This window comes from Eumetopias jubatus, unplaced genomic scaffold (genome assembly GCF_037043125.1).
Source record: "Eumetopias jubatus isolate StellerSeaLion01/CBP00866 unplaced genomic scaffold, mEumJub1_p1.0 scaffold_9, whole genome shotgun sequence".
Taxonomy (NCBI): Eukaryota; Metazoa; Chordata; class Mammalia; order Carnivora; family Otariidae; genus Eumetopias; species Eumetopias jubatus.
The window spans coordinates 25,235,277-25,248,891 of NW_028274815.1; the positions used below are offsets into that span (position 1 = coordinate 25,235,277).

Here is a 13,615-nt window from a genome sequence, read left to right on the forward strand (position 1 = left end):
CTTGATCACTGGAATACCTTTTGTAATTTAAAAATTTTAAGGCCATTGTTTTCATAATTTTAATGATTCTAACAGTTTTATTATCCTGAGGCAACCCATATTTTTGCTCTTGTTTAGGTAATAAAATCAAATGTTTGATTATTCATTTTAAACTGTGTTTCCAGCAGTTTATTTAAAAATGTCAATATTAAGTGTTTCTGGTTATGAGGACCCCTGAAAGTAATCTTTTGGCAAATAGTTTAGGAAAGTGAGGAATCTGACTTCTACTTAATCTTTCAGCTCATAAAGAAAAAGCCAGTTTAAGATAAGTTGCCCAAAGGTACAACTTTCAGGTTCTAATGTGAAGAATTAACATTTCTAGGTTTTTAAAAAAAATTTAGTGCACGCTAAAATTGCCAACACTTTTAGGCATAGTCACTCTTAGGAAGCTGTTCTGTAATTCTTGGTCCATTAAGTCTACTTTTTATAGTAGGATACAAAAAAAAAAAAAAAACCTCTGGAATATTTTAAGGTTTTGTGCTGGGTAACTTCTACAGGTTTATGTTAATACTAATAACCAGTTAAAAAAACAAAGCCTTCTGGGACGCCTGGGTGGCTCAGTTGGTTGAGCGACTGCCTTTGGCTCAGGTCATGATCCCAGGGTCCTGGGATCGAGCCCCGCATCAGGCTCCCTGCTCAGCGGGAAGCCTCCTTCTCCCTCTCCCTCTCCCCCTCCCCCTGCTTGTGTTCCCTCTCTTGCTGTGTCTCTCTCTGCAAATAAATAAATAAAATCTTAAAAAAAAAACAAAAACAAAGCCTTCTTAAATGAGACAGCCTTTTTTTTTTTAGGTTAGACATTTAGTCTGAGAATATTGATTTCTAATGTACTAGAAATTTGTTAGACCTGTAGGACATGTAAGAGGGTTACCTTTATGGTATTCAAGCTCTTACATTCTTTGTCCGAGGCTTTTCTGTAGCCCTGTAATGAAAGATTATTTTATGCATTTTCAATTTGGGCAGATATATGTATAGTAACAAAATATATATATATTTTTTATATCTTTCAGAATCATGGTGTCATGGAAAGGGATTTACTTTATACTCACTCTATTTTGCGGAAGTTTTTTCGGAAGCATTTTTATGCTCGGCCCCTTTTTACCTTTGATGTTTGTAAGCCCATCTTGGTATCGCTGGATCAACAACCGCCTTGTGGCAACCTGGCTCACACTGCCTGTGGTAAGTTACACGCCTGATAAGGAGACTGGACCAAAGTGGCCCAGCTGACCAATTTTTATTTTGTTAGAGTCAGATTTAGTCAAATGTTAGAAGAAACCTATAAAGCCTTTCTGGATCCTTTCTGGAGGAAATACAGGAACTAGAGAAATATAATTCATGTCCTTGAAGTAAAATATCTTAAGAGCCATATTCCAAAATTAAGAGTTTCTTTTATATTCCTCATGAAGTTTATTTTCCTTCATCAACATATACTTTGAAGAATTTTTACATCATTAATTTTGTGTTTCCATTTATTTTACAAGATAATGGCAAAAATTAAGGTTGAGGTAAACTTTTTTTGAACTCTTGATATTGATGTGATTGATTTAATTCTTCCCAGTAACCACAGAATTTAGGAATAAAGTGGTTTCCCATCTCTGGGCTAGAGTGACAGCATCTGTAAGGTAAACGTGTAGTAGATTCTTGGAACAGACAGGTATTCTCTGCAAGGTCAGTGCATACATCTCCCTGATTCTGAGTTGGCAACATCCTGTAGGATTCCAGTCCAGCCTCCTCCCTCGTCTGGACTAAAGCTGCTTCGGCCCTTCCATGTTGCTGTTAGTCAGTAATGCCTTCTCCAAAAATGGAGTGACACCCATGCACTGCCTTTACCTTGAATAGCTTATATTTCCTGAGACTGTTCTGTTCTTTCTTTTTTCTGAGCACAGCTAGAACTTAATCTTACTGGGTTTATGGAGCAGTCATGGTGGGGGTGATGAGGATATACCTGACCAGGAAAATAAGGAGGGAGTCCTTGTCCTTCAGTTGCTGAAGGATCTTTTTCCACCTGTGTCTTTTGAACTGCGTTGCGCTTTTCCCCTCAGGCAGCCTGCCCTTGTTATATCTGCAGAGAGGAAAGTATGCTAATGTTGTGGGGAGCTATTACAGTGCACCCTCTTCATATTTTAAAAAGGATTCCTGTGGTGACTAATTTTAAGAATTGCATTTGTCCTTTGTCAAAGGTTAATTTTTTTAAAAAAATATTCAGATAACTGTTTTATGAAATGTGATCACGTTAAACTAAAAGTAGTCCCCTCTCTCCGTCTGTCCCTCCCTTCTCTCCTCTTCCCCCTTTCTTTTCTGCTTTTGCACTTAATCTGTAAGCACAAAGAAAGGGACTATAGCCTAACTGGTAGATGATAAATAACTATAACTGCTTATGGTTGCATATTTAATCCAGATTAAGGAGAAGAATTACAAGATTTTGTTAAAGGGTAATGATGGTCATAGCTGTTAAGCACTTATGAGGCAGATACTGTGCTAATAAGTACTTTAGGATGCCTTCCTCCCAGGCACTACCATTATCCCCAACTTACAGAAGAAGTAGAAGCTTTGAGAAATTAAATAATTTGCTGGAGGTCAGATGCATAAGCAAATTATTTAAGCAGAGCTGAGCTTAAACTCAGTTTGCTGCCATTAGAGCTTTAGGTGATAGGAAAACCTTGAAGGATTGGTCAGGGTCACATGGCACTTTAACTTCCGGTGGTAAGAAGTGCATTGGGACCTTATGATTGTTTCAAAAGAAGAAAGTTTGGAGTTCTTTCAAGCCAGGGAATGCCCCGAGGGAAAAAAATTTGAGAAACTGCTAACTACTAGTAAAATCAGTCTCAGTGGCATGATGATTTCTGACAAGTCACCAGGTTCACTGACCCTCTCTTCTGCTACCTCTATTTAAAATACCGTACTTTCAAGTTCTAGAATTTATATTGGGTTCTTTGTTGGTTTCATTATGTTCTGAGCTTCCTCATCTTGTTTTTTTTCCTGTAGGAAGTACTTTGAATATTTGTAATATTCTTACATTTTCAGTATGGATCTTCCTTATACATTTTTACAAAAATTCTTTTTCCTTTCATAATAGAAGGAAGGATTTTTTGGTAAGTTTTGTTAACTGTTGTTTATGGCAAAAGTAATCAGCAGGGTCCTGGAACATGCATCCAGCAACTATTTATTAAGTGTCTACCATGTGCCAAGCATATTGCTAGAAGGTAATGACAAACAGGACAGATAGGACTTTTGGCCTCGTGGAGGTAATAGTGTTCTGCCTACTTGTAGATATACACAGCTTGACTAGTTTCTTTCATTCGCCTGAGAGACTGCCTCCTTTGTTAGAGGACAGAAGGTGACTTCTCAGACCATGAAGTTTTTAGAGGTAGATTTTTAAATTAGCTTTAAAGATATGAAGTCCATTGTTTCATTGCAGCCTTCAAACAGGCCATTTAATAGGGATTATTTGTTTTGTGGTGTTGCTTACCCACTAGGACTGACTTATTTACAAAATGAGTATTTTTCCATAAAATATCATACTTATATTAAGTAAAATAAGCACATAATGCCCAGTTCACATAAGGTTAACTGTCAAAAGTAGATATTTCTAAAAAGTCCTCTATAAGCTATTTATAGTCATTATAAAACCAGACATTTCATTTAGAAAACTTTTAACTTTTTTCAAGTCAATTACATAACTTTCTTAAGATTTTTATTTTATCATCTGTAAAATGAAATCGGAGTGAGCCATTCCAGATTCAGCATTGTGTATCTGATCCTAAGGCAAACATTGAGAGGTAAATGATTTTTTGGTAGTAATCATACATTGTTTTACATTTCATTTTATTTAATGTCTTAAATTTTCCAGTGTGTAATCTTTTGAATATGAATCACATTTTTGGCTACTTCTCTCTACGAAAACCTGAAGGGTTTTGAAAATTTTCTTGTAGTTACTACATTGGTAGGAATCATTGCAATTGCAATGCTTTAGTGTCCACAATCAGTCTATTTTCCTTGCAGAGCCAATGTAAGTAGAGTGCTTATTGGTACAGACATTTGGTTTCACTCTTGGCCTTACCACTTTGTAGTCGTTTGAACTTGGCGGAGCTACTTAGCCTCCCTAAACTTCTCTTTTCATTTGAAAAACGGGGGTTCTAATACTACCTACTTATCTCAGACAGTTATTCTGATGATGAAATGAGGTAGTCAATATAGCCTTTTCAGAATACAGTGGCTTGAGTAATTGGCAGGGTAGCTCTCTCCCTGATGTCATTCAGGGACTCAGATTCTTTCCACCCAGCCTGGCATAATACTCTCTTATATGGTCAGGACTGGTCACTACCACTTTTTTGCCCCACTCTGCAGGAGGTGGGTCTGGGAGGAAGTCCAGAGCAAGTGCTTTCTTTTAAATCAGTGAATTACAAATAGCAGCTATCTCTCTTGCTCACCGCGTTGGAGGGAACAGCGAATGGCTGTAATAACATCTGGGAAATATGGTCTTTCCTCTGGGCAGCTAGGTACATAACTAAAATCTATTACTCTGGAGGAAATGCTGGACTTCACCAGACAAATTCTGCCATAGCTGCTTCTGCTATTACTCTTCGTACTGTTACTATCACACAGCATTACACCATACACTATGGTACAAGTCTTTATACAACTCCCAATTACACGCACTAAGGTGGATGAGGGAAGAGTGGAAAGATAAGAATGCCGTTTTTTTGTTTGTTTTTTTAAATCTAGGGTTGCCCCCACCTCCACTGAAAATGAGAGGAAATGGGAAATGTGAGGGGTGCTGTACTGAGTATAATTCTTGTGTTTCAAACAGCATGTATACCAGTCACTTCATCTGATGGTCAGCTGGAGAAAGCTGTTGCAACAGTCTTCAGAAAAAACTGGCTGAGCTGGATTTATTTAGTGTACTGGTCTCCCTGAGATACCTTTCTGAGAGATTTTCAAGGGTTAAGTTTCAGCTCTTCCTGACTTTTGCTTTATTACCTGAGCTCAGAACATAATACATACGCAAAATTCAACCACCACTGTAGTATTAAATTAGTGTATATTTGAAAAAACTTCTATTACCTGTTTAACTCACTGCCTTGATTCTGAGTAAGGGTATATCAAGCAGAGTCTTTCAGCTAAGAAATTTATAGAAGTTGAATGCCTTATAACTAGGTTACAAAAAATTGTCAGGGTGTCTTTTATGACCTTTTATTTCACACTTTTACAGGATGCTAAAGGAGTTTTAATTAGAAGCAAATAATTTTTTTTACTCAGTGAGAATTTAGTCTTTGCTATACACATAGTTTATTTTAAGCAATCCCAGTTAAAAAAATGTTCACTAATAATAGATTAGGTAAATGCACTTAAACTAATTACTTCACAGAAATAATCATAACGTGATCTCTTTTGTAAGCATCTCTTGTGCATTAAAATTATTTCATTGGCAAGATTTTTCTTCTCTTACCATTTTTAAGGAGCACATTTTGTGTGTTAAATGCGGTACCACAGTAAAATCTTCTAGAATCTTAGAGTTGGAGGCCACCTAGTCTAACCTATCTGTGTAAGAATTCCTTCCAGAACAGTCTGCAGAGTGACCAGTCTCTCTTGGTACATAACTACAGTGGGGAGTGTAGGTCTTTATTCATTTCATTTTAGGACAGTTCTGTTCAGCATAATCAATATTGTCAAGGTCAGACTTTGCATGTGCCCAGTGCACTTTTTGCGTCTCAAAATTTGGAGTCTTTCCAACAGTCCAGTTGTTAGCTAATAACCTGGGATTATGAAAATTATTTGGAGTTCTGTCCTTTCACCCTAGTCATGACTCAGGAATTGAGAGATCATTTGCTAACTCCCCACCTAGGACACAAGTCTCTTCCACAGCCTGCTGATTCCAGTCCAATCCTAGAACAAAACAGGTGTTCAACAGAGAGTATAATTTCTGCCATTTCTGCCTAGACTGCCGCTAAGAGAAGGGGTACCGTGTTTGATGAATGACTTGGGATTTCAAGGCTTTAAATAGCTAAGGATTTGAGGAGCTGGGCCTAAGTGGAGTCTGAAAAGCCTAAGCAGATTGGGAGATGGGGAGCGCCAGAGAGTTGGTTTTACCTCAGACTAAATATTCACTGGAATGATAAGTGAGAGCTTGGGGCGTGATGGCAAAACTGATTCTCTGTGATCCTGAGGGGGAACCTCTCATCTTTGTGTTTTCAGACACGGTAGAACACTTGGAGGTAGTAATGAGTGGTCTATATAAGATTCTCAGAAATTGCTTCTGTAAAGCATTATTAAATTTTATAAGATTAGTTTTTCTTCATAACATACTAGGTTATGTTCTAGACTAGAAAAAACACTGTTCTCATTTTTTCTATAACAGCTTTTAATGTTTATTTGATTTCTGCAATTTAGAGACGTTACAGCCTTATCTCTGTGTAGTAAATATTTGTAGTTCTGCCTTTGCAGGAGCTATAAATTGACTAGATAGGTCTTGTCTGGTATTACAAATGATTAATGTGAGTTTCAGATTTAGGCTGTCCAAAAGGTTATATATAACTTTCAGGCACATTCTGATGAAGTGCTGGATGGCAAGGGAGAGAACGCCATACGATATGCTCCTGGACAAACAGTCTGGATTTATTTTGACATTTGGGACCCACGGGATAGACATATTAGAAATTGCACTTAAAAGGTGAAGGTTAAGGTTTGTGATTTATAGGCTTTTAAGATTTTTAACTCTTTTCTGTGGTACAACACACAGTTAGCAAATTTATCTTCCTACTGGTTAAGGGAAGGGCATCGTGCATTTCAGTTCTTTGTAAAAACTGTATCATTTGGAAAGTGGAATGGAGCAGATCCAAATTAATAAGCCCTAGATGGTGACTTCACACATCTTCTGGGCTGACATACATAATTCAGTGATTCACTTTGGGAGGTGATAGTCCTATATACTTAGAGACATTTCCTGCTGCGGGTCCAATCCTAGAGGACTCTGCCATGATCCTCCCTGTCAGGAAGTCTTTCTACATAGAGACTTGGCTTCCCAAGACTTTGGAGCGGGGGTTATAATTGAGTGGTTACGGACCCTTATGAAAATCTGATGAAAAGTGCAGGCATTTAGCAAAGTACCCGTGTATACATTTTCAAGAGGTGTTCATATTTACCCCTTGAAGGCCATCCTTCAGGGACTTGATGTTAGGTTAAACACTCATGCCCTAAAGTGAATCTCAGCTCTGGGAAAGTAATTCCGTAATTCTTTGGACATAAAACATTCCTGACTTTTCCTTAGCTAATACTCCTTTTAACCTTTTTTTTTCCCTTGGTCCTATGTTTGTTTTGAAGTTCTACTCATCTGTGTCATATGTATCCAAAGTTAGTAAAACAAATGCACACTTTAAAATGATCTATTAAAGTGTAACTATCAAACAGGTCAAGAACTAGAGTATCAGAAGGCAGGTGGTTTGCTGGAGGGCTGAGAAGATAGTCATTTCCTTGCTGTTCTTTAGAATTTTTGCTTCTCTCAGCATTATGCTGGTTGGGTGCCATCCGTGTTGTTGTAGTTCATTTACTTTCATTGTTGCTTCATATTCCATTGTACGGCTCTACACTTCTATAAAGGTTTTCATGATGTCTTCTCTGCCTTGGACCAGTTTTCTCTCGTTAATAGTGAAGTCATATTTTAACTAGTAAATTTTTCACCTAAAAATTATTTGCAATAAGGGATTGAAATCAGTTTTCTTCTATTTTCTTCTATATATTACATGTCTGGTTATCAGAAAAGTTAAATTCAACAAATACTTGAGCATCTTCTACCTAGAAGATGCCAGGCTGCAGAACTTTATAAACATATATTTTATTCTTTATATATTGTTAGATATGTATATGTGTTTAAAAAGGTAATACAGAAAGGTATAAAATGAAAATTTTGACTTTCTGTTCCCTCAGCCCTATACTCGGTGTTAATTATCCTTTCTAGAAAGTAATAATCTTATATATCTATAACCTTAAAAAATTACACAGTGGAATCTTCTTGCATGTCTTTTACACTTTTTAAGTTAAAAATATATCCTGAAGATTTCAGTGAAAGTTAGCATTTAATTAGGAAACTGTCAGAAACGTAAATAAAACTAAAAATAGAAACAGGGCCTTTGTATTCTCATTCTTCCAGATTATAGAAGCAGTAATCTTGAGAAACACTATTTTCAATTGTTACATGTCTGTATTATTTATTCCTTAGGCATTGCTGGAGACCATTTTTGGTATAAAAGTGATTATAACAGGTGATGCGTTTGTTCCTGGGGAAAGAAGTGTCATTATCATGAATCATCGGACAAGAATGGACTGGCTGTTCCTGTGGAACTGTCTGATGAGATATAGCTACCTCAGATTGGAGAAAATTTGCCTCAAAGCTAGTCTCAAAAGTGTTCCTGGATTTGGTAGGTTATTCACAAATCATTTTAAGTTGTTCATTCATTTAATATGTTACTCCCCGACCCCCACCCTAAAACTACAGAATATTAAAGTCATTCCCATTTTTTTCTCACTAGCCTAAAAACATGGATCACAACAGATTATTTTAATCTTTTTTGAAATATTTAATGTTGAGAAAATAAGCTCCTCTCAAGATATGGTCCCAGAGAGACCGACACTTTGAAGAATATGAATTAATAGTTCAGTATTGCATATCATGCTTCTGGTAATTTCGGCCAGAAAAAAATGAACTGACTCATTCACATTCATCTAACAAATATTAATTGGACACTACTAGTTGCTGGTATTTTCTGAACTTTCCTAATCCAGTTTTTTTTTTTTTTTTTTGGAAGAATTCTTAGCAGTGCAACATTTCATATGGTAGACAGGTAGGGATATTTCAGCATTGCATGTTACAACTTAATCTTCCTCCCCTTAATGTGAAATGGGGTGGGGAGCAGACTATATATGTATTAAACCAGCTATTCACATATGGGTATATGAAAACTCCCTGACAGCTTTATCTATTACATCTCTACTTCTGTGGTTTCCACTGTAACATTGATTATTTGAATTCTTTGCCTTCTAAACTATGCCCTTATCAGTGTACTGAAATGGTTGAGGATTTGTGAGGGCAAAAAGGTAGGTGTTTTCCTCAGGATGGACTAGTAAGGAGGTTTATACTCCCCGGACACTCCCGATTTCTTAGGCAACTTCCTTTAGGGTTAACATCCCCATAAAACTAGCATGAAACTGCAAGTAGTCTTATTTTAAGTTAGTAGCAACTTAAGTTAGAACACATTCTAAATCTCCACATATTTACTCCTCCCCGCGATGCTGTAGCATGACCCACACATGCTCATCATGTTCATTTTTTGTTATATGTTTTTTAATATAAGCTCAAATAAATTAAATGTGGACCCGCCAAGCCTGTTAAATAGTATATATGACATTAAAAGAGAAAATTTAATGGTTCCTAGATCCTGCCTCAACATGTTGGCTCTAAAGTTAATTTCACAATAGGACATAAATATTCTGTATTTAGGTTCAAGTCAAAGTAATACCTAACTGGAGAATGCAGGCTTTAAATACGTACTATATTAAATGGAAATAAAACTTTGGCATTAAGTGATAATGCAGCCATTTTTCTTGTACTTCAAATTCGTTGTTCCTTCATATACAGATGTAAAATTTTTACTTTACCACAGACTTCTAGCTTAATTTGCTTCCCTGAAAACCACAGAGCCCAGTCATTGTATAATCAATATGAAGTTATTCCAGTGAAGATAGTGAGGACTTGGGGAAGAAAGCCATCCAATGAGGAGCCAGAGAGGGAGGGAGGCCTGTTTTTTTTTTGGCTGTGCCAGTCTGGAGTGAAGTTTCTGTCTGACTAAACTGGGGGATGGAAGGAAAAGAAAATGTGTTGTTTCAAATGCTACAGATTCTCATTGTTCTTAACAAATCTTGGTAAACTTTCTTGAATTTCCAGAGACTCTAAATGACTGTTGTTTTAGGATTTTCACCATTTCACTGGGCAGCTGGTCTGTGGAGCTACTCATGCTGTCATCCTGGAAGTGTCTCTCATGTCCTCATTTTTGCCCAAAATATTTTCTTGGGTTATACTTCCAATTGTCTTCTTTAGGGGCTCTAATTATATATATGTCAGACCTCCTTTGACTACCTTCCATTTCAACTACTTTGATTTTTTTTTCCTCATTTTAATTCTCTTTTCCTATACATTTCTGGTAGGATTTTGCCTTCTTGTCCTTTTTTTTTTTTAATTCAATCCATTCCCCTTATGTTTTTTTCTTGTCTTCTTGACCACTATTGTTCTTTGTATTTCTCAAAGTGGTTTTTTGCCCCCATACTCCCAAATGTTTATTTGAGGACATTTCATGCAGTTGAAGAGTGTCATGTTACAGTGTAGGTTTTGGATTTTTCAGTTCTGCCCTTAAGAGATTTCTTTTATAGATATACAATTATTGTATGGCAGTTTTTTGTAGGTTTATTGGGGGAGGGGTGAGGAAAGGCTATTATTTTTTGCCCCTCTTTTTCTTCCTGCAGGATCTTTAATTTCCTTGTTTTCCTCACTGCCACACCTCTATGGGGAGCTAACTCTTCTCTTTGTATCTGCTTCTCCTTCAAAAGCAATGCTTCTCTGAGGTTGCATCTTCAAGTCACACTATCTTTCTATATCATTTCCCTATAGCATGTGCTGTGAACCAGTATGTCCTGACCTGTGTTCAGTATTCTGGAACTTAGTATTAGACTTTTTGAAGATGCTTTTGCTTGTGCTATTTCTTAGTCCAAGACCACCATCAACAGAATGACTAGGAACCCCCAAAATAGAGAAGACTCAGAGATAATGACTTATGCATCAGATTTACAAATGGATGCAGATATAACCAAGATGTCGGAGATGAAATTCAGGCTAGCAATTGTGAAGACAATAGCTAGAATGGAGAAATCAATTAATGGCAGCATAGAGTCTCTAAGGGCAGAAATGAAAGCTGAATTGGCAGAACTTAAAAATGCTATCAATGAGATCCAATCTAATCTAGATACTCTAACTGCTAGGGTGAGTGAGGCAGAAGAACGAATAAGTGCCCTGGAAGACAATTTAATAGATAAAAAGGGAAAAGGGGAGGCCAGGGAAGAACAACTCAGAATCCATGAAAATAGAATCAGAGAAATAAGTGACACCATGAAGCGTTCCAATGTCAGAATTATTGGAATCCTGGAGGGAGTGGAGAGAGAGGCCTAGAAGATATATTTGAGCAAATCGTAGCTGATAACTTCCCTAATCTGGGGAATGAAACAAACATTCGTGTCCTAGAGGCAGAGAGGACCCCTCCCAAGATCAAGGAAAACAACACCCTGGCATGTAATAGTAAAACTTGCAAATCTTAGAACCAAGGAAACCATCTTAAGGGCAGTTAGGGGGAAGAGATTCCTTACGTACAGAGGGAGGAACATCAGAATAACGTCAGACTTATCCACAGAGACCTGACAAGACATATTCAGGGTAGTAAACGAGAAGAACATACAACCAAGAATACTTTATCCGGTAAGGCTGTCATTTAGAATGGAGAGATGCAGAGCTTCCAAGACCGGCAGAAACTGAAAGAATATGTGACCACTAAGCCGGCCCTGCAAGAAATATTAAGGGGTCTATAAAAGGAGAAAGACCCCAAGAGTGATATACAACAGAAATTTACAGAGACAATCTATATAAACAACGTCTTCACAGGGCCACATGATGACAATTCATACCTTTCAATAATCACTCTCAACGTGAATGGCCTAAATGCTCCCATAAAACGGCACAGGGTTGCAGATTGGATAAAAAGACAGGACCCATCCATATGCTGTCCAAAAGAGACTCCTTTTGAACCTAAAGATACATCCAGACTGAAAGTGAAGGGATGGAGATCCATCTTCCATGCCAGCGGACTTCAAAAGAAAGCTGGGTAGCATTTCTTATATCAGACAAATTAGATTTTAAACTAAAGTCTGTAGTTAGAGACACAGAAGGACACTATATCATTCTTAAAGGGTTTATCCAACAAGAAGATCTAACAATTGTAAATATCTATGCCCCCAACATGGGAGCAGCCATCTACATAAGCCAACTGTTAACCAAAATAAAGAGTCATATTGATAACAATACATTAATTGTAGGAGACCTCAATACTCCACTCGCAGCAATGGACAGATCATCTAAGCAGAAAATCAACAAAGAAACAAGAGCTTTGAATGACACACTGGACCAGATGGACCTCATAGATATATACAGAACATTCCAGCCTAAAACAACGGAATACTCATTCTTCTCGAGTACACATGGAACTTTCTCCGGAATAGATCACATACTGGGTGACAAATCAGGTCTCAACCGACACCAAAAGACTGAGATTATTCCCTGCATATTCTCAGACCACAATGCTTTAAAACTGGAACTCAATCACAAGAAAAAATTTGGCAGAAATTCAAACACTTGGAAGCTAAAGACCACTCTGCTCAAGAATGTTTGGGTCAACCAGGAAATCAAAGAAGAACTTAAACAATTCATGGAAAACAATGAGAACGAAAACACATTGGTCCAAAACCTATGGGATACTGCAAAGGCGGTCGTAAGGGGGGAATACATAGCCATCCAAGCCTCACTCAAAAAAATAGAAAAATCCCAAATTCACCAACTAACTCTACATCTTAAAGAACTAGAGAAAAAGCAACAAACGATGCCTAAGCCACGAATTAGAAGAGAAATAATTAAAATTAAAGCAGAGATCAATGAATTAGAAACCAGAAACACAGTAGATCAGATCAACAAAACTAAAAGCTATTTCTTTGAAAGAATTAGTAAGATCGATAAATTACTGGCCAGACTTATCCAAAAGAAAAGAGAAAGGACCCAAATTAATAAAATTATGAATGAAAGGGGAGAGATCACGACTAACACCAAGGAAGTAGAAACAATTGTTAGAAATTATTATCAACAACTCTATGCCAATAAACTGAGCAATCTGGATGAAATGGAGGCCTTCCTGGAAACCTATAAGCTGCCAAGACTGAAACAGGAAGAAATTGACAACCCGAATAGGCCAATAACCAGTAACGAGATTGAAGCAGTGATCAAAAACCTCCCAAAAAACAAGAGTCCAGGGCCTGATGGATTCCCTGGAGAATTCTACCAAACATTCAAAGAAGAAACAATACCTATTCTACTGAAGCTGTTTCAAAAAATAGAAACAGAAGGAAAACTTCCAAACTCATTCAATGAGGCCAGCATTACCTTAATCCCCAAACCAGGCAAAGACCCCATCAAAAAGAATTTCAGACCGATATCCCTGATGAATATGGATTCCAAAATCCTCAACAAAATCCTAGCCAATAGGATCCAACAATACATTAAAAGGATCATCCACCACGACCAAGTGGGATTTATCCCCGGGATGCAAGGGTGGCTCAACATTCGCAAATCAATCAATGTGATAGAACACATTAATAAGAGGAGGGAGAAGAACGATATGGTCCTCTCAATTGATGCAGAAAAAGCCTTTGACAAAATACAACATCCTCTCCTGATTAAAACTCTTCAGAGTATAGGGATAGAGGGAACATTCCTCAA

General features: G+C 37.3%; 1 protein-coding gene across 3 annotated transcripts in view; it reads left to right on the forward strand.

Annotated features, from left to right (window-relative positions):
- LCLAT1 (lysocardiolipin acyltransferase 1) overlaps window positions 1-13,615 on the forward strand; it is a 185,776-nt gene that overhangs the window by 65,622 nt on the left and 106,539 nt on the right. For all 3 annotated transcript variants that reach the window (XM_028099439.2, XM_028099438.2, XM_088026383.1), the window contains exons 2-3: window positions 1,047-1,215; window positions 8,252-8,450. In XM_028099439.2, the coding sequence (XP_027955240.1) occupies window positions 1,051-1,215; window positions 8,252-8,450 (364 nt within the window). In that variant the 5' untranslated portion in view covers window positions 1,047-1,050. The remainder of the gene's footprint in view (window positions 1-1,046; window positions 1,216-8,251; window positions 8,451-13,615) is intronic.